At 50.5% G+C, this 20,271-nt stretch overlaps 1 protein-coding gene across 3 annotated transcripts in view; it reads left to right on the top strand.

Moving 5' to 3' along the window:
• GRB10 (growth factor receptor bound protein 10) overlaps positions 1–20,271 on the top strand; it is a 173,321-nt gene that overhangs the window by 40,784 nt on the left and 112,266 nt on the right. For all 3 annotated transcript variants that reach the window (XM_047695307.1, XM_047695306.1, XM_047695308.1), the window contains one exon: positions 13,074–13,163. In XM_047695307.1, the coding sequence (XP_047551263.1) occupies positions 13,113–13,163 (51 nt within the window). In that variant the 5' untranslated portion in view covers positions 13,074–13,112. The remainder of the gene's footprint in view (positions 1–13,073; positions 13,164–20,271) is intronic.

Below are 20,271 nucleotides of genomic sequence, written 5' to 3'. Positions count from 1 at the left end.
CCTGGGAAAACTCTGGAAGGCAGTGCAGCCTTAATGCTTTCAAGATGTGAAACCCAGTGATCCTAATCACTTGTTTTTTGGATATGTAATTCCTGCACTTGGCACGAAACATAACAGCTCCAGAGGGCTTTCCGTGAGCTCCAGAGGGCCCCCAAGTGTCCTGGTCATCACTCATCAGTGGTTTGCGGTCAAGAGGGACTCCGCAGGGAAGCAGCCAGTGTGCAGTGTAGCTGGGTTACTACCACTGCCGGGGGGCTCCTGAGGGGGAGCCTGGGGGTCGGGGACCCCACACCCCCTTCTCCAAAGCCCCAGAGACCAGGGTTCTGGTAGCTCCAGGTCTGGACTTGAGGGCTGATTGGGAAGGGAGGAAGCGGCAGGTCTTTGGGAGGCTGCAAATTCTCAAGCTTTCTTTAGCTGAATGTCCCCCGTCTGTGAAGTGAGTTTCAGCCTACGGACAAGCGCTGTACTTTGAGGTGCTGATCCGTAGGACTTGGATTTGTATCTGTTGTACAAGGTGTTTAAATCTAAGCACGGTTTTACAGACCTTTCCTCATTTTTCTGATAAAGTTTGAATTCCTTTCCCAACGATTAGAAGACCGGGTGTGCAGGCAGCGAAGTCAACCCCGAGGGCTTTCAGTGGGGTTAATGGCGCCGTGTGCCCGTGAAGGACGGGTTGCTGGGCGGTAGGTCAGGGGCGTGGTGGGCGATGTGGGCGCCGTCATGGTGATCTCTCCCTTTTGCACTTAAGTGATTCAGTCTCTCATTTGTGTTCTCCTGTTACATTTGGATGTGCAGAGAGCAGTCCCTTAGAAGGCACCCACAAGCATTCAGTAATTGATGATAATTCAGAAATCTCAACCGTCAAGGATTATTCTAAGTAATGACACCAGTAGTGAAAACAAAACGTTAATGAGTTAAAGAATACACACACACACAGTGCACACACACGTGTGTGCGTGTGTGCGTGTGTATGTATATATCAGGAAAAGGAAGTTCTTTAAAAAGGACCCCAATTTTAGGCCTGTGAGTAAATCCTCATTTTAAGTTTAAGATTACAGTGGTTTTCCTTCTCCCCCTGGGGTCCCTGGTCACACAGGGTGGGGATGCCCTCCTCTGCGAGAGCTCCCGATCCTTCCTCTCCGACTCCTAGGCCGGCTATCTATGCTGATTCTTGGGTGTTCCCTGTTTGCAAGGTCCTGCACTCCCTGGGTGGCCCTGGCCAGGTCCTTCCTCATCGTAAAGCCTGTGTCCTCATCTGGGAAGTGGGGACTGTCCCTTCCATCCTTCTGGGAAGGCGGGCCGGGGAAGGTGGTGTGAGGCATTCTCATGGACCCCCACCGCCTCTGTTTGCATGACCTGAGGCCAGTGTGGTTGTCCCTGGCAATGCGTTCGTGATGGAGGTCGGGAGGCCGCTCTGCCTGTGTGCGGTCCCGGCTGTTCCCTGTGGGTACCCTCGCTCTTCTCTCGGTTGGTTATTTCTCGACTTCCTCCAGTGCTGGGCACCTCGAGTCCTTTGGGTCATTCCTTCCAGGAGCCTTCGGGGGCTGGCTTAGCAACCCTGTCTTGCCCTTAGCACGGGACTGCACATGTGCATGTTAACAGACCCCACTGCCCGCGGGTGGAGGCAGCTGGAAATTGAAGACCAGCGTCCAGCCTTGGCCTCTCCTGGCTCACACGGACCAGATTCTGTTCCCAGGGCCTTGCATCTGAGCTCAGGACCCAGGATGTGGGCGGAGCACTGCCCCAGGACTGACCCTGACCACACACTTGGCCAGCGCGGGTGACCCAAGGCAAGCTGCTTCTGCTCAGCCTCCTGGCCTATCTGATGGGATTCACGATCGAGTCCCCACGTGGATCATGTGAGGGCACGATGCCCCCCACCAATAACGTAAGTGAGGAGTGTGGCCATCACCAAGTTTTCATTTAAAGAATTTTGCTGATTTTCTGTCTGGAGGCTGACCAAAGCACTTAGGGGTAAGGAACTATGGATATGTGACTAGAATATCCCAAAGAGTCTCTTACAAGAGACACAGAGTATAAAGTCAAAGGTGATGCTCCTATGTAGGGTCAAATGCAGACCCTTGTCCCTGAAGCCCCGAAGTTTGATGTGCCGAGGTCAGTCTCTGCTGTAGGTGGGTGACGGTGGCCCTTTGGCCTGCCGCCCTTCCCCCTCCACCCGCCTGTGTTCTAGAAAGGATTCTTTCTATTGTGTAGGAAAAAGTAATTGATTTTTGAAAGGCCGGAAGTGGACCAGGTACGGCTTCTCTCTGGGAATCTGGCCCTTGGGATTCCAGTGGCATTTGGAGGAGCTGATTATGTTGCTTACTCCATCCTGTTGGGGTGGGTTCCCCGCCCCACTTCTAGAAAGTGAGATGTGACTCTTCAAAGCTTTATTGCAATTTTCTCCCAATTGTCCCCCCTTGCAAACATCATAAAAAAGGATTACTCAAGTAAAGAAAAGAGACGAGAGCCGTGATTCTCAACGTTGGGAACACCGTAGAGCTTAAAACAATGCCTGCATCCCCTAGATTTTACTTTTGCTGCTCTGGGGTGCAGCTCAGGCCCCCGGGGTGCCCCATGGTTGGTGTTAGGCCATGGACACAAGGGCCCCACTTTCTGATTCAACGGGTCCACATCCGGGCCAGAGCATGTGCGTGTGTGCGGGTTCCCAGGTGGTGCCTGTGCTGTCTTTCCATCTGTCCAGGGACCCTAATTTGAAAACCGTGGGACTGTGGGGTTCTAGTTAAGAGTGTGGACTTCTGGACTGAGCTCCGTCACATCCTCGGTCACCTCAGTCTCCTTCCCGTCACTGGTCCCAGGACCTTGACCCCTGCGCTTCATTTGGCTCTTGTCAACAGTGGGAATGATTCTAGTGAGAGGGCATGTGCGTGTGTTTGCACATGTACTCACACATCCCTATATAGGCTTCTGCCGGGTCTACGGAAGCACTTGGAACCATCTTTTTCTTTTTTTTCCCCTTTTTCCGGTCTTGACAAATTGAAATAATCAATAGTAAGAACGTCTAAGTCCATGGCTTTCTTTACCTGTAGAGATGAAGGTGGAAGGAGTGTGGGTTTCAGTCTGTTTTATCTGTCATGTCTTCTATCAGAAGAATGTTTCTTATTTCTTTCAAAGGAATTTATTTCTTTCTTTGAGAGAGGAAAGAGTAGGAGCAGGGAGGAAGGGCTGGTGGAGGGAGAAGCAGACTCCCCGCTGAGCAGGGAGCCCAGTGCAGGACTTGATCCCAGGACCTCAGGGTCATGGGGCAGACGCTTAGCTGACTGAACCACCCAGGTGTCCCTATAAGGGTGTTTTTTGAATATTATTTTGATTTTGGTATATATTTATAATAAAAGTTCTAATTCTATCGAAGTCTCCAAATTTATCTCGTCTATAAAGCTACCATATGATTAAAAACTACTGCATCCCTTTCCTTTATTTTCAGTGTGAGTTTCTTGTCGACGTGTAAGGTCCCTTTATTTGCTACAAGACCCCTGCATGCAGACGTCGTGTTCTGTGGAGGGTGAAGCCCGAGCCCTGTGGTTGATTGTTAACCACACTGGGGGCCGCGTGCTCTGCTGTTCTCGGGGGCGTGAGCATCTCGCTGGCCCTGCGCTTTGCCAGGCCTGTCCCTGTGCTTGTCACCATGCTAGACTTTTGTCCTGTTCTTGGGTCTCTGCCTGCTCTGTCTCTGTCCGTCCCGTCCTGGCTCTCTTTTTAAACCATTTCTATTTCACGTGCTTTGAGTGTGTTTTTTTTTTTTTTTTTAATAGTGGAATAGTTCTGCTTGTTATTTTGAAAAGAAGGGAATCAGATAGTTGACGTTTATTGCTACATGTCATCCATCTTCGGAATACATTGTTTCTTTTTTGAATGCTGTCTTCATTGCCTGGTTTCTGTTTTCCCTTTGATGTTGAAGTATTGTGAGTTTCTTTTTATGTGTTTGTTATGATTTAGAATGCGAATATTGTGTTTTCAGCTCCACAAGTAACTGTCTTAATAGGTCATGAACATTGGTCCATTACGTTGTTCCTGGTAAACAGCAGGCCTCTGGCTTTTATGGAAGGGAGCGCTTTCTTCGTAAAAAGTCCTACAGTGACTTAAGACTGGCAGCTTCTCTTTGCGATTTTATTTTTAAATTAAATGTTATTGTTTAAGCTCTGCACGCACAGGGATGGTGGTTAGTCCTGCCAGTGTGCAGTCCCCACTGTGTGCCATCCTGGGTATGGCAGGGAGCAAGACCACATCCTTGAACAAGAAGGCATTTACCAACTAGCAAGTGGGATAGGATTGAGTTCAGGTGCCGGCCGTGACCGTGGAGCCGGGTGGTGGCACAATGAGCCCTTCACTGCCTGTTCTGGGTGTCATCTGAGTGTCCTGAGAGGCGGCTGTGAGCAGAAAGTGGGAAACGGACATGCTGGAGAGGACATAGTAAATTCCCTAAGGAGACGTACCCGATTTTCCCAGTAGTACTAAATGCACATTTTGGATTTGTGGCCGAGTCAAAATGGAGAGAGCCTTTCTTGCATGGTCGGTGACTTCAGGGGTGCTGGGGATGGCTAGGTAAGCAGAGGAGTTGTGTTTTCTCAGAGTGGGTTGGAGGAGGGGACACGTGAGGGAGCTCAGGTGTTTGCTGGGGAGTGGTTGTCGCAGACTGCTGCCCTAAGCCAGGCAGGAAAGGGGTGTGGGTGCAGGGAGGTGGGGACAGAATGGCAGGTCCGGTGGGCAGCACTCTCCATCCTGGAGGGCGGGTGTGCAGGGGAAGCCCGTATGCTCGCAGGTCCTAACTACCAACCTGAGCCTGACTCTGTTTTCAGTTGGTGGGTTGCGTCCCATCGTCGTGCCAAGTGTCAGCTTCGTCGGTCACGCACAGCGTGTTCAGGAAGGAGGACGACAGATCAGAAGGGGAAGCGTTGGTGTGAATTGCCTGGAACCTGAGCACGGTGCCAAGCGTGAGCCTCAGGCGGGTCATGAGATGCGAGGGTCCTTCAGCGGACCTGTCGGCGTCCTAGCCGATTTTCCTGGCATAGGGGGTCATCCTGGTGGGAGGGCGCCAGGCCGTCGAAATGCACCGCGAGCCGACTCTGCGGTTGGTTGTGATGTGAAAGGCATATGCGTGCCAGCCCTCCGGGTCTCAGGAACGCCTGAAAAAGCTTTATTGGTGCAATGTTTTCAAATTTTAAGACAGTTGTGTCATTTAATGAAGTAGAAATGGCCCTTAAAATGGAAAAACAAACACAAAACAGAAAGAACAAAGGCATTGTTGAGGTTCAGTTGCTGGACCCACAAGTGTAAATATTGACGTTGTTGAGAAAAATGTTGACTCTAGAATCAGCTAACTTTTGGCTTTGCTTGAACTATTTGTCCGAACTGTAGTCTAATAAGGAAGAAAGTTCAAGCTTCATGGTGAAGATTATTTAAATTTTCATCATAAGTTCAAAACTCCATTAAAAGGGACAGACCCCCTGGATCCCTGGGTGGCTCAGTCAGCTGGGTGACCGACTCTTGATTTCAGCTCAGATCATGATCTCAGGGTCATGAGATCGAGCCCCGCATTGGGCTCCATGCTCAGCAGGGAGTCCATTCCCCTCCCTCTCTTTCTCTCTCTTCTTCTCTCCCTCTACATCTGCTCCTACCCCTGTTCACCCTCTAAAAATGAATAAGTAAAAGCTTTTAAAAAGGGGGGGGACAGCTGCCAATACATTATTTATAACAGCACTCTGGCAACAGACAAAATTCATAATCAAAAGACACATGAAACCAACACAGCATGGTGACCTTATCCATAAACCCCTTTCATGAAAGGAAGAGAAAAGACAACAGTCATTGGTACAATTTCTGAGTCAGTCTACAACTGTTCGTGAGGACGCCTTTTATTGTTGTAGGTATAAAGTTGCAGTATCTGCCTGCCTGTCAGGCCCTTCTCCCGCTGTGGAGCACATCATTTTGGTAAATCAGCTGATGATTTGAATATGGGACTCTTTTAAAGGGGCATAGGATGTCACCCCTGCACTGCTATGAGACATTTCAAAGTGTGGGGGTTTTTTGTTTTGTTTTTGGGGTTTCTTTTTTTTTGTTCAGGAGCAGGATGGGGGTTTGCGTCTCCACCAGAGCACAGATCGTGACCATGGTCTTTGTCTTTGTTGTGTAGACGGCAGGGCGGATTTATGGAGGGCTTGCCCTTGCCATGGGGGTTCCATTTCACCAGCCGGACACTTGGGTTACACAGAGTCACACAACTGAGAGAGGGCATGACTGCTCAAGAGAAACCAAAATGGGTAAGCCGTCAACAGTCTCCAAGTGGTAGAACTAGCGTGACCGGGAACGTGGTGGCATTTAAAAAAGAAAAAAAAAAAGTTTGTATAAAAGTCAGTTTGCAGTCATTGTGTTATCCATCTTCGTTTTAGCATCCTAAGAAATTCTACTGAATCTCATGGTTGTATTAAAAAATATTTAGCAGGGCTGGGGGGCGGGGGTGTGCCTGGTGGCTCCATCGGTTGAATGTCTGACTCTTGATTTCGGCTCAGGTCAGGATCTGTGTTGTAAGATCCAGCCCTAAGCACAGAGCCCTTAGTGGGGAGTCTGCTTGAGATTCTCTCTCTCCCTTTGCACCTCACCCCCAATGAATAAATAAAATCTTTTAAAAAATTGAGCGGAGATTGTTAATTTTATTAAAGGAAGCTTATCGAATAGCCAACTTTTCTGATATTTAAAAACTGGGGATAAAATATATGAAACCTAAAATTTACTACTTTAGCCATTTGTTAAGTGTGTATTTCAGTTGACTTAAGTATATTCACAGTTTTGTGTAACCATCATGGCTATCTATTTCCAGAACTTTGTCCTCATCCCAGACAGAAGCTCTGTATCCATTGAACACACTTCCCTTCTCCCCAGCCCCTGCTAACTTCTACATCTTGTTTCTGTACTAGGTGCTTCATATAAGGGAGGTCCTACAATGTTTGTGCTTTGGCAACCGACTTACCAAATGGCATGTCTTTAAGGTTCATCCATTTCGTAGCGTGCATCAAAATGATGTCCCTTTTCAAGGCTGAATAATATTCCTTTGCATGGATAGGCTACGTGTTGCATGTGCATTCATCTGTTAATGGACACTTAGGTCGTTTATGTACTTTGGCTATTGACCACAGTGCCACTGTGAACATGGGTGTACAAACATTTGTTTGAGTCCTTGTTCCCACTTCTTTTAGTGCTTAGAAATAGAATTTCTGGAACTTCTGTTCATTCCATTTGATTTTTTGAGGAGTTTTTGTTCCATTTTCCATAGAGGACACACCATTTTATATTCTCATCAGTGAGGCAGAAGGGTTTCAGTTTCTCCACATCCCCACCAACACTTGTGATTTTGTGTGGCATCTCATGGTGGTTTGATTTGTGTTTCCCTAATTACTCGTGATGTGGAGCATCTTTTCATGGGTTTATTGGTCGTTTATTGGTTTACCTTGGAGAAATGTCTAGTTATAGTCTTTTGGCCATTTATGAAATTGGTGGCTTGTTTTCTTATTGTTGACTTGTAGGTGTTCTTTATATATTCTGGATATTAATCCCTTATCAAATAAATGATTTGCAACTCTTTTGTCCTTCTCTGTGGGTTTTTCACTCCCTCGATCATGTCCTCTGCACAAGTGTTTTTAATTCGGATGAAGCCCAGTTTGTCTCTTGTTGTTGTCTGTGCCTTTGGTGTCTTATCCTGGAAGTCGTTGTCAAATCCAACATCATGGAAACTTTTCCGTAGGTTCATTAAGGGACCTAATTAGTTGATTAGTGTGAGTCAAAAGTTCAACCTCATCATTTTGGACGTGGCTATCCAATTTTCCCAAAACCATTTATTGAAAAGACTGTCCTTTCCCCATTGAATGGTCCCGGCAACTTTGTTGAAAATCAGCGAGCCATTATATATGACGGTTTGATTCTGTGCCCTCTATTCAAGCCCATTAGTCTGTATGACTGTCCTTCTTCTATTTCCTGCTGTCCTTATCACTATAGCTTCGTAGTAGGTTTTGAAATCAGGAAATGTGAGTCCTCCAATCTTTTTCTTCTTTTCCAAGGGTTTTTTTGGCCATTTGGGGTCCTGTGAGAATCTCTATAGATTTTAGTAGGTTTTACTGATTTCTGCAACAATGCTGGAGGGAATTTGTGAGGGACTGCGATGAATCTCTAGATTGCTTTGAGTCATCTGAACAATATTAAATGTTCTAAACCACAAACACAGGATGCTTATCTTATTTATATTATCTTATCTTCTTTATATTCCTACAGCAACATCTGTAGTTTTTCGTGTACAAATCTTTTGCTTCCTTAGTTGAATATATTCCTCGTTGTAATTCTTGATGCTGTTTTGAATGGAGTTTTCTTTTTTCCTTTTTTTAAAGATTTTATTTATTTATTTGACAGACAGAGATCACAAGTAGGCAGAGAGGCAGGCAGAGAGTGAGAGGAGGAAGCAGGCTCCCTGCTGAGCAGAAAGCCTGATACGGGGCTCGATCCCAGGACCCTGAGATCATGACCTGAGCCGAAGGCAGATGCTTAACCCACTGAGCCACCCAGACACCCCTTGGAGTTTTCTTAATCTCCTTTTCAGACTTTTTGTCAAGAGATTTTAGTGTGTTGATCTTCTGTCCTGCAACTTTAATGCATTTATTAGCTTGAGATTGAGTGTGTGTCTTAGTAATCTTTAGAGTTTTCTATAGATAAGATCATGTCATCTGTGAACAGAGATCGTGTTAGTTGTTTTCCAGTTTGGGTGTCTTTTATTTCTTTTTCTTGCTCTATTACTTTAGCTAGAACTTCAAATGCAATGTTGAGTAGAAGAGGTTAAAGCTGGCATCCTTGCCTTGTTTCTGGTCTTAGGGAAGAGCTTTCCATCTTTCACCATTAAATATGATGTTAGCTTTAGTTTTGAGACATTTTAGGAGAGACCAGAGCTATTCTGATCTTATTAGTATATCTAACTATAGTTTTCCTGTTCCAAAGGGACTACTCAACAGGCTTATGGGATATGTATTTTTCTGGCTGAGAAGCAATCTCACTTGGTAAATACTTTCAAAGGTCATATTAAGATGATAAAATGGGCATGTTTCTGTGATATTTTAGGCACTCCAACAGCCATTAAATTTGAACCTTTAGGGGGAAAGTAGTGTGTTTCCCTGTGTTGAACACATCCCAGAGTTCCGGAGGCATACGAGGCAGGGCAAGCAGCAGGCACAGAGTGAGCTAGAAGGAGTGTGGGAAGCAGTGGCAGAAGGAGGTGTGGGGCAACGTGTTAATTGGGTGTAGAGAGGGTCCTTAAACGGCCAGGAAGGCCCATCCTCTGTGGCAAGAAGGGGGAGCCAGGAGGATGGGAGCACCTCCCCCAGGCCTGCCAGGATGTGGGCGAAGGGGGAAAAAACAGCATCCCAGGAAAGTGAGGCTTCAGACTGAAGAGGTGGGAAGATGTGTTTACAGAAGGGCCCAGAGCTGGGAAGCTGTCTATGCAGAGCCATCAGACCCTCGCGGGCTTTGGGGAGGCCCACAGGAGACAGCACAGAATGGTCCTGGCAGCCAGCCGTGATTGGTTGGTGTGTGTATGTCAGAGTTCTCCAGAGAAACCGAACATATATGGGTCTGTACAGAAACTTACCTTAAGGAATTGGCTCGTGTGACTGTAGAGGCTGATAGATCTGGAGTTCGTGGGGCTGGCTGGCAGTTCGGGAACTCAGACAGGAGTTTGCTACAGTCTTGAGGTCAGATCCCTTCTCGGGGTGACCTCAGTCTTTGCTCTTATGCCTTCAACACATTGCACAAGGCCCGTGCCCATTATGGAAGGTTTCCCTTTACTCAAGTCTGTGATTTCAGATGTTAACTGCGCCTACAGAGCACTTTTATTCATTTATTTATTTATGGTTTTTTAATTTATTTTAGAGGGAGAGAGAGAGTGTGCGAGTGTGCATGCATAGCGGGGAGGGGCAGAGGGAGAGAGAGTTTCAAGCAGACTCCGTGCTCAACGTGGAGCCTGATGTGGGGTTCGATCTCACCACCCTGAGATCTGGAACTAAAACCACGAGTCGGATGCTTAACCCACTGTGCCTCCCAGGTGCCCCGCGGAGGACTTTTAGAACAGCCTCTAGGTTGGTGTTGGATGAAATGGCTGGGCCTGCAGCCTGGACCGTGGGGGCGTGCAGGTGCACAGGACTGGGAGCTGCTGGCCCTGCCGGAGGCTGGAGGGAGGTGACCCGCCACAGCTGTGCCCAGGCGGGGAGTGGAGTGCTCCCGACATCTGGTTAGTGCTTCCACGGCTCCTGCCCTGTTCTTTCCAGCCCAGCAGCCCCTTAGGGAAAGTTCTTCAGTTTCCGTCCAGGTGGCTTCAAGGATCCTACACACTTGCAGGAAACATAAGTGGTTCGTAGTAAATGTTACGCGTTTAGGGTGCTTCTGTTCCTTTTAGCTAAAATGACAATTTAGTGGTATTCTAATACCTTGGGTCTGAATTCATTTTCTAGGACCACCAGAACCAAATAGTACGGACTGGGTGGCTCAAACAACAGAAATACATTTTCTCATGGCTCTGGAGACTGGAGTCTGAGACTGAGCTGTGGGCAGGACTGTTCCCCCTCGAGGCCTCTGTCCTTGGTGATCAGATGTCTGTCTGCTCCCCGTATGTTCCCATGGTCATCCGTCTGCGTGTCTGTGTTCTGATCTCCTCTTACACCAGATCAGGGCCCACACTAATGCCTCACTGGAACCCAGTCACCCCTTAAAGACCTCCCACCTCCAAATTCAGCCACATTCTGCATCCTGGGTGTTAGGGCTTCAACTTTTGATTTTGGGGGAGGACCCAGGTCAGCCCATTACTGGGTCTTACCTTGATTTCTGTGCTGTTTCAGCAGATGAAATCAATATCTTGACTTTTGTGCCCCATCTGATCTTAGGTTTCCCCTGGGAAGCTTCTGTGAGTCTTTGATTTCTGAATTCTGAAGACTTCAAACTATCTGGAGGGAGCATTTCTGTGGGGGGTGGGTCATGGGGCCCCGATGGGCAGGTGCTGTTCCCTTCACAACTGGGTGCTGCTCTCTGCACCCTGAATTCTGCACCGATCTAGAAGCTGCTGTTCTGCCTCCATGTTTGGCTCGTTCTTTCTGGGGTCTGTTGTCCATGTTTCTGGGATTTCATTTGTGCGGGTTGAGTTTTCTGCTGTATTGATTTGATGTGACTGCCCCCAGCATCCAGTTTATCTTGTCCTAGGCCCCTTCCTGCCTGTGCTGTTTCTTCCATTCTCCTTTTTAATTTCGTGGAGAGAAATGAGCCCCTTTCTAAGTTGTCCTTATGTTTTTCATAGTAAAGTGACTCCCGGGAGATGAGCCCTTCCACGCCCTGAGCATAGGAGCAGAAAGTGTTTGCTCAGCTCCGTTTCCTTGCTTCCTCATGGTAGGGGTTCTTGTTGCCTACCCTCTGCTGGGGACAGTGTAGGAGAGGTTGGGGGTCCTGCTGACCATGGACCCTGGACGTGGGGGGGCAGCCGCCATCCTGGAGTCATTTTGTTTTCTTCCTGCTCTAACGGGCTGTCACGGATGACCCCCCAGAGTCCCCTTTGTGAACGCTGCCCTGCTTGGATCCAGATGCTGAGAGCCTGGTGAAGTGGGGGCAGCGTCCACTCTTGGCGTGGGTGTTGGGGCACAATGAACGCACAGTTTACCTGGTGGGGAGCAAGACTGGGAAGGAGCATTTACAATTCTGTGTGGCCAATGAAAAGATGAATATAAGCCCAGCATGGGGCCAGGAGCCCAGAAGGGACACGGACGGAGCCATCTTGGAGCAGCGATGATTGGCGAGAGGCAGTCTGGGGGGACTTCCTGGAGGAGGTGATTCCTGAGCTCAGTCCTGCAGGGTATAGTGCGTTTGCTGGTGGTAGAGCTGGAGCCAACAGTTGGAAGGACAGAGGCTCAAGAAAGCCTTTCGTGGCCCATAGTTATGAATTATTCAGGGTGTCTGGACCTTGGAGGAAGCAAGGGTACAGGACGTGAACCTCTGGGAGTGATTATGATGGGGAGCGTTCGTTGCCTTTCCTGAAAATGTTTTCACGACTGATGACTCTGTTCCTGGAATCCACACCCTGCTCTCTGCTTGCTGCTGAGATTTCGAAGGAAAGATGGGTCTCCGAGACGCTCGCTTCGTGGAAGTTTGGCGGAGCGTTCCTTTTTTTGTCTGTGTGTTCAGAGGCACAGGGAAGACCCATCCCGAGTCCAGGCCAAGGCACCGGTCGCCCCTCACCCCTCGTCCCTCACCCCAGCCACAGTCCTCTGCATCAGAAGGGGGGGCCTGTGTCAGACTCAGCTGGGAAATTCGTCTGCTTCATACGTGGTGAGCTGGTGGTTTGCTCCGCAGTAGAGTAAAACAGCAAAAGTCAGGATCTCTGTTTCCTGCTTATCAGGAGCTTCCTAGAAGAGCCAGTATGGCTTTTCACGTAGCTGCTGGTATTTGCAGCTCATGTAGAGGGCGGGAAAGTCTCCCGGGTCTTCGCAAGTCCATTTCTGGGAATGTTCTTCTCAGGGGTTGTACTCACAGAACCGGGGCCTTCAGGGAGAGCGAAGAGCTGGCCGGGGGTCTTAGATGCCCCTGACAGTGGTCGATCTTGACTGTGGCCAGGGAACCCAGTGTGCACACAGGCAGCCCCCCAAGGACCCCAGCAGCACATACCTGCCTCCCTTCCTCATCAGAATTGGGCTAAATCCATCATGGCCCAAGTATGATAAATCGTCAGGGTGTTAATATTTCTAACAAGGAAAGGAACCCAGGGGTCCCTGGGAGCTCCTGAGAAGGCATGCGGTCAGTGCCGTGGGCCAGGTCCCCTTCAGTGGTCTGGGAGCCCTGGGACTATGTGGGCAGTTCCCCAGGGCTCTGTAGCGGGCTCCTGTCTCAGAAGGCTGGCCGGTACCCCCGCGAGTGGAGATCCCAACCGAGCACCTGACCGCGTGAGGGGTGTCCCAGCGGCAACCCCCTTAGCCGCGCCGTTCTTGGACAAGTTGGGAGGAATAAATTTCTCTGCTTAGGTTTCTTACCGTCTGTCTCCGTTGCAGGTGCTGCAGAGCTGTCAGCGTAAGGGGAAGGAGGAGCCGATGGCTTTAGCCGGCTGCCCGGATTCCTTCTTGCACCATCCTTACTACCAGGTATGGGGGAGCGTGGGCGGCTGCCCCCTGCACGGGCAGGGGCTCAGGGCCACGGCGCAGACGGAGTTAGTGACCGCAACCCGCTCCGTCGCCGGCCGTGGCTGCACTGGGGCTGCTGGCACGTCCCGCAGAGGAGCACGTGTCTCCCGCGGTCGTCTTCACGTGGTGCTGGGAGGCTTATCACCTTCCTCTGTGTCCGTGGTACCCTCTCCTCGAGGAGCTTGTCATTGTTGTGCGGCTTTGCCTGTGACTTGCAGGATGGGGTGTTCAGGTGTGGTCGTCTGCTGGGCCCCAGAGCTCGGGTGGCAGGGGCCGTGGCGCCTTCGGGGACGTTCATGTGGGGGCACTGCATCCTGGGCAAGAAGTGGGGAGAGGGCGGGCTCTGGGCCCAGGCGCGGCCTGCCTTTCAGAGAGGGAGCCCCCCCCCCCCCGAGACTGGCTCCTTCCTGCCCCGTCCACCCAGTAGCATCCGGTGGGGTTTGGTGCAGGGCACGGCACGTTCAGACCCGGCCCTCCAGGTTCTCAGGCTGCCCGGTGGGTCTCCCCTGGACACTTCCTTCATCTTCCGAACCACGTTTGTATTTGAACTTTTACTTGACCGTGTGCAGGGACACATCTGAAGGAATGCGCTAGCCAGGCTTGGTCCGTCTTTTTTTTTTTCTTTTTTTAATTTATTCGAAAGGGAACGGGGGAGGGGCAGAGGGAGAGAGGGAAGCAGACTCCCCGCTGAGCAGGGACACCCCCCACCCCCGATCTTGACTTGAGCCAAAGGCTTCAACAGCTGAGCCCCTGGATGCCCCAAGCTTGTCCATCTTTATGAGTATTCGAACACTTCCCGTACCTGTACCATCTCTCTCTTGGCCTCAGTGTCTCCCCAGCAGGGCTCCCAAGGTTTGGAAGTCCTTCCGTATGCTCTACCCTTGATCTGATGATGTCTCCTCCCTTCATCTGTAAAGTCTCTCTTTGGTAATAGCGATGAGAATTTCCTTATGTGCCACGGCTGCAGAGAGATTTCCTTTTTAATTTTTTTGGCATCAAAGTGATGTGGACCTTCAAAGAGAGGCCGAAGGTTAGGAATTATTCATTGTAGCCACTGAATTTGAGATGAGACTGAAGCCGGTCACCAACCAGAAAAGAGCGCCAGCACCCTAGCCGAAATGCGGAGCGTGCTGGGGACAGCGGGTCTGTTCTGTGGGTGATTTTGTGCAAGGCCCTCTGCCTTCTGCAGGGCTGATTTCTTGTTCTTAGAGGGCCTCACCCTGTTGACGAAAGCTCTGTGCTGTACCCGTGGCTCGTTCTCCCATGGTCACTTAGCTTTGGCCAGGTGTCTGGGCCCAGACTGTGCCCATCGTCTATCCTGCTGCCCTACACTCCATACCATCACTCCCACATGGAGGGGATGGATCAGTGCACCACAAGGGATACCGTCCCCGGGGGAGTCTGTCTGAATGTTGGTGGAGAAGTGTCTTCGCCAGCTGGTTACAGAGCGGACCTGGAGGGCAGACCTGATGGGCAGCACCAAGTCCCTCTTGCAACCTCCCCGTGACCCCACCTTCAGTTTCCCGAAGGGCCACACAGAGATGGCAGAAGCGCCAGGCGAAGGTCGTGCCTCTGCCCCCGGACAACTGTTGGTCTTGGCTGACTCAGGTGCCGGAGGCCGCTCTGTAGGAGCCAGGAAGCCGTGGGTGCACAGTAGTCAGCCCGGCGAGCCTCCGTCGCCCCTGGAGGAAATGCTCAGTCGTGCCGTTCGGTGACGTTGGATGGCATGGTCCTCCTCCCATAAAACCGAGCAGCCAGACTTGGCAGCTCACATCCGCCGTTCCTGGAAAATTGGATGACAGTTCCAGAATTTCTCAGAAAATGGGATGATTTACAGTGAGTTCCAGTCTTGAGCAATCTGCAATTATAGCAATTAGAGAAATCTCCCAAGTTATAGAGAAGAATGTCTGAAGATCATCAGCGACGAATGGTTTTCTGATTCTAGCTGTTCACTTAGAGCTGGGGCGCGGATTCGTGACAGGGTTTGGTCAATCCATTGCTGAGCTATAGAGCTTTTTATGGACACGGAGGCACCCAAATTAGCATGTGCATTAAATTATCCTGCTTTCTGCAGGTAAGGGACTATGTGGAATGGGCATGACGGGCCCCAGGGCTGGTGAGATGGCGGCAAACAGCTTCCCTTTGAAGACATAGCTTTTCCTTTAAAATATGATTATTATCATAGTTCTGTGGCCTTGGGGGGGGGTCTTGTAACAGTTCTGTGCCTCAGTTTCTCTTCTGGTAAGAAAGGGTTAATGGTGTCCAGGTTGTGTGGGGATTGGAGCAAATACACAGAAATCGCCCGGCATGCTGGTGGCCATGTCTTGGGCACCCCGCCCAGGGTACTTAAGTTTCATTCCTTGGTCATCAGCTGGACCAGAAACAGCATCAGAGCTAGGGTGACAGCTTTGCAAGAGGCAGGCAGATTCCTGGGGCTCATGAGTCCTCGTGGGGGAGGTGGACGTGGGATAGCTGGCAAATAAGATGATTGTGAATGAGGATAATAATTCGGAGGCAAATAAAACAGGCCAGCGGGAGAGAGAGGAGGTCAGGGAGGCCTCCCCGGAGGAGGCGTTCAGAGCCGAGGTAGCACCCAGGCAGGACTGGGCAGGGCTCTCTCTGCAGAGGACAGAGGAGGAAAAGCCTGGCCTGGGGAGGCTGGGGCAGAGGTGAGACTTTAGTCAAGTAGGAATGGGAGTGGCTATAAATAGAGACCTGCAGCCCATCATCTGCAATTTTAAAACCCCAGAAGGTCCAAACCAGGAAGAACTTTAATTTCTCACATCACAGCAGAACTTGACTTGACTCATCTCGAACCTATGCCCTACAGGGGCCTCCCTGGGCCCTGTGTTCTCTCCATCCAATCCGAAAAGTCCATAATTCCCACCTCCCTCTGGCTTCTGGGGTTTCGAGGAAGGGGTCACACACCTGTGAAGAGGTACATTTTATTTATTGGCTAAAAATGAAAGCGGCATTTGTTATCCTTAAGAAAGGAATGCAAAAAAGTAGGAAGCGAGGTAAGTTCAGGTAACACATGCGGACGGAAAGTTGACCGGTGCTTTGGCAGTGAAATGCTCGAATGTCGATGTGATACAGGTTATCAAGCTTACTGTTGAATTTCCAAACACTGAGTATCGAGCTTTACTTTTCTGATTTTTATTCTTGATTTCTGAATCAAAAACACGTATATTTATGGGGCGCCTGGGCGGCTCAGTCCGTGAAACCTCAGCCCTCGGCTCAGGGCACGATCCCAGGGTCCTGAGCTCCAGTCCCGCGTTGGGCTCGGGGCTCCGTGGGGGGCCAGCTTCTCCCTCTGCCTCTGCTGATCGCCCTGCTTGTGTGATCTCCTGCTGTCTCTCTGTCCAATAAATAAATAAATAAAATCTTCCAAAACAAAAAAACCCACCTATGCTTGTCTTGGAAGTCAGCATCTGAGAGACGGTCCCTGTGACATCCCCCGCCGGGGAGCTGTCCCTGGCTCCTTCTCTGCCCCCGGGGGAATTCCTCAGTTCGGTCCCAGCCCCCTTTGCTGCTTCTCTGGCTCCATTTCAGTCCCACAGTCCCAAGCCTTCAGGCCAGGAACCTTCCTCTCCAGCTTGGGGGCTGGCAGACAGCATCCATGGGCCGTCCAGCCCCCTGCCTGCTTTTATAAATGAAGGCTTATGGGACCGGGGCCATGCTCATTTGTTTACATCTCCGCAGTGACTGCTTTTGGGCTCAGCAGCCCAGTAGAGCAGCGTCTGGCCCTTTGCAAAGAAGCCGTTTGCCAACTGCTGTGTTAGGACACTGACTGCTCCAGTGAGTGCTGTGGGCAGACGGAGGCCAGAGCGGGCCTCCTTGTTGCCTACTCGTGGTCAGGGCCATGGGGACAAGATCAGAGCCTGAGCATGGGCCCTTGCCTGCCAAGCACACACAGCTGGGGGGTTTCTGCCGGGCCTGGGACCTCTGGGGACAACCAGATTCCTGCACCTTCTGGTGCTGTGGAGGAGCTGGGGGATGACATCAGTCCTGTAGTCTTGATTTGGGATCTGTCCCCAGAAATGAATTCCATTCCCAAAGCCCATCCCTGTTCTTTATCTTTTTAACCAGAGAGGGATCCTGTAGCCTCTTTGTTTTTATTCCTGTGACCCTGTATCTTGGCAAAACGTCGTTTATATTGGACTCCATTTTCTTCCAGAACTTTGTGGCTGGTGACTTTGGCTCATTGTGGCTCTCACAGGCGGGCTGGAAGGATGCAGAGATCATTCATCCCATCCCTTGTATTTGCTTCACGAGGCATCCCAGCTGATAGGACGTCTATCTAGAAGTGGTTTTGCAAATCATTTCAAGTTTCGATGCTGAACTTCCTAATAACCACTCTTTTACAGGAGTCTTGTGAGGGAGAAGAGGGAATTTGTACATGTAGAATGTACCCTACGCTAAATAAATTCCGTGTCCATGTCTTCTCTTTACAACGTCACCGTGAGAAATAGGGTCCCCGGCGCTGTGCTCCACGCATCCAAGACAGACAGAAAACGAGCTATCGCTTTGATGTGACTATGTGAGCTGCTCTCTAATTTCGTTGAGTGTAGATCTCGTCTCTAGAAGTATAGTTTTTAGGTGGTTTTGGGATACCTAGGTTAGTTGGAGACTGCAGTCTTCCCAAGTCTTTGAAACCACTGCAGGACCGTCACGTAAAAGTAGACGGCATTTGGTTTGGAAAAAACCATTTTCTCTGTGATCTGGTTCTCGCTCCTGGAACCTGAGGTGGTGAGCGGCCTGTCAGTACGCAGCGTGTGTGCTTAGACTTTCTGTAACTTACGGAAGCCACTGAAAACCTTTTCCTTTTCTTTTTTTTTTTTTTAAGATTTATTTATGTATTTATTTGACAGAGATCACAAGTGGGCAGAGAGGCAGGCAGGGGGGAGGGAAGCAGGCTCCCCGCTGAGCAGAGAGCCCGATGCAGGGCTCGATCCCAGGACCCTGAGATCACGACCTGAGCCGAAGGCAGAGGCTTAACCCACTGAGCCACCCAGGCGCCCCGAAAACCTTTTTCTTTAACCGCTGGGAGTAGCGCGCGTCCTTTGTTCATGGACTTACCGTGTCGGGAACGACAGGCAGACTGGCTAGATCTTGGGACCCAGATGCCCACCCTGCTGTCAAAGACAGACAGACAGGTGCAAAACCAGCTGGGTGGGTCTGTGTCGGCGGTGTGCCTTGTGGGGAGCAGCGGGGACCCCGTGTCTTCCCCTGACATGTCGTGTGGGTATTCGGCCCAGAGCTTGTGACTCTGCGTGTGGTGCGTTGTGTGGTGTGTGGCAGGTTGTGGAGACAACACTCAGCGCTTCTGTGCTCCCCGTCTTGGATCCTCCTGCCAGCCCTGGGACATGGGGCTGCCATGCTGTCCCCTTTCCAGATGACACTAAGGAAGGAGCAGAGAGGCTGTTGCCCCCTACTGAGGGACAGCCGTGTTCTTCCTGATGTTCATGGCTACGCGTGGTGCGTTCATGTCCCTGAGACTGAGGCGGGAGGGTATCATCAGAGAGAACGTTGGTACCTTCCGAGCCTCAGTGTAATGACTACTTTTCTGTTAAAGAGAAATGACCGGCTCTCGTCCTCAAGTCCATAAGATGATTGTATTTCAAAGTGTCACAAGTAGGCAGTCTCTGAAAACCCATGAAATGCTGCAAATAAGTAAATAAATAGAAATTAAAAATGTTCAAGGATATATCTGGTTTTCGACTGGAAAGAGAGACGGGCGTGTTCTGGTCCGAATGCTCTTTTCGTCGCCTCCCCTCAGAGGACGTTACCGTCTCAGGCGTGCGCTTCACATCTTTGACTGCTTCTGGTGGTTCCAAGAAATAACAATTCTAAACTCATTCTGAAAAAAACAGCTGTGTTTGATGAGTGCTTCCTGCGTGTTGTGACGTCTCAGAGGTCGTCTCGTCGCCGGAAAGACCACAGCTGTCCGGCTGGTGTGTTGGTGTCGTGAGGAGGTGTGAGCCGGAGGCCGGCGGGGCGCAGGGAGGAGACAGGCAGGACTTCCTGGGAGGGTGCTCTGGAGTGCACCAGGGTGATACACGAGCCCTGGAGTCCCCCATCTTTCCCTCCTAAGGCCCCTTCAGTAACAGAGCCCGTGCGTTCCATGCTGCCCACTTGCCATGGCCCACATGCCTTCGGTCCTCCAGGGCCGTTTCATTGTCCCGGTTTCTGGCACGTTTTCTTGTTTCCATCCTTGTGGTTTGTCTTTCCTTCTTAGACAAAGTCCTCATCACTCTAGGTGGGTCCGGCCAGTTGGGAGCTGGGGGGCTGAGGGGACTGCCCCCCTCTCAGCGCGTGAGAGTCTCATCCATTATTGGAGGCAAGATGGGCTTTCATGCGGGGAGAGGGTCTCTTCGGGCAGGCCTCCCTGTGTTCTGGGCGGCCTCGGGGGGCTGTGGTCCTGACCGGCCCAGGAGCAGTAGAGAAATTGAGAGAACCCATTTAGAAATTTTACAGTAATCTGAATGTTGAATTAGTGATAAAAACGTGGGCACGTGTTGTCTTTGTTTTATGTCATGTTTTAGTACTTCCTTTTTATTATGTTTTATATAAAATACTCGTGCTGGACTGCCTGGTATCCGTACCGTCCACGAACCGTGCGCCCTCTCCCACAGGGGGCTTGGGAAGTGCTGGCTTAGGGTCCTCAGGGGGAAGGGGTCAAGGTCAGCCAGCCGGGGAGCACTGCTGTGTCACAGACCAGCAGTAAATGGCTTGACAGGAGCACAAGCGGTTGCAATGGGTTTTTTATTCTTTGGTTTTGTTTTAATGGTGCATTTTGGGGGAGAGAGGAACCTTAAAATTATCGCTTTTAATAAAGCCTGTGGAGTAGTGGAAGCGTGAGCTTTTCAGCTCTGTTTGATTTCCAGTTGGAGTGTTTGCTCTTGGCGAGCAGGGAAGGTTTAAATTCTGTTCGGGTGTTCCCGGATGGTGCTTCGTACCTCCCGAACCGCACAGCACCACGCACAGATCCCTTGATCGCTGGCTGGTGGCGTTTCCCTCCCTCTGCTCCCCCTGCGCCCCATCCTGCAGCTGGCGGTGGACGGGGCCG

The sequence above is a fragment of the Lutra lutra genome, chromosome 11 (assembly GCF_902655055.1).
Source record: "Lutra lutra chromosome 11, mLutLut1.2, whole genome shotgun sequence".
Classification (NCBI taxonomy): Eukaryota; Metazoa; Chordata; class Mammalia; order Carnivora; family Mustelidae; genus Lutra; species Lutra lutra.
The sequence above is the reverse complement of the archived record's forward strand: the minus strand, read 5'-3'. Positions and strand labels throughout refer to the sequence as shown.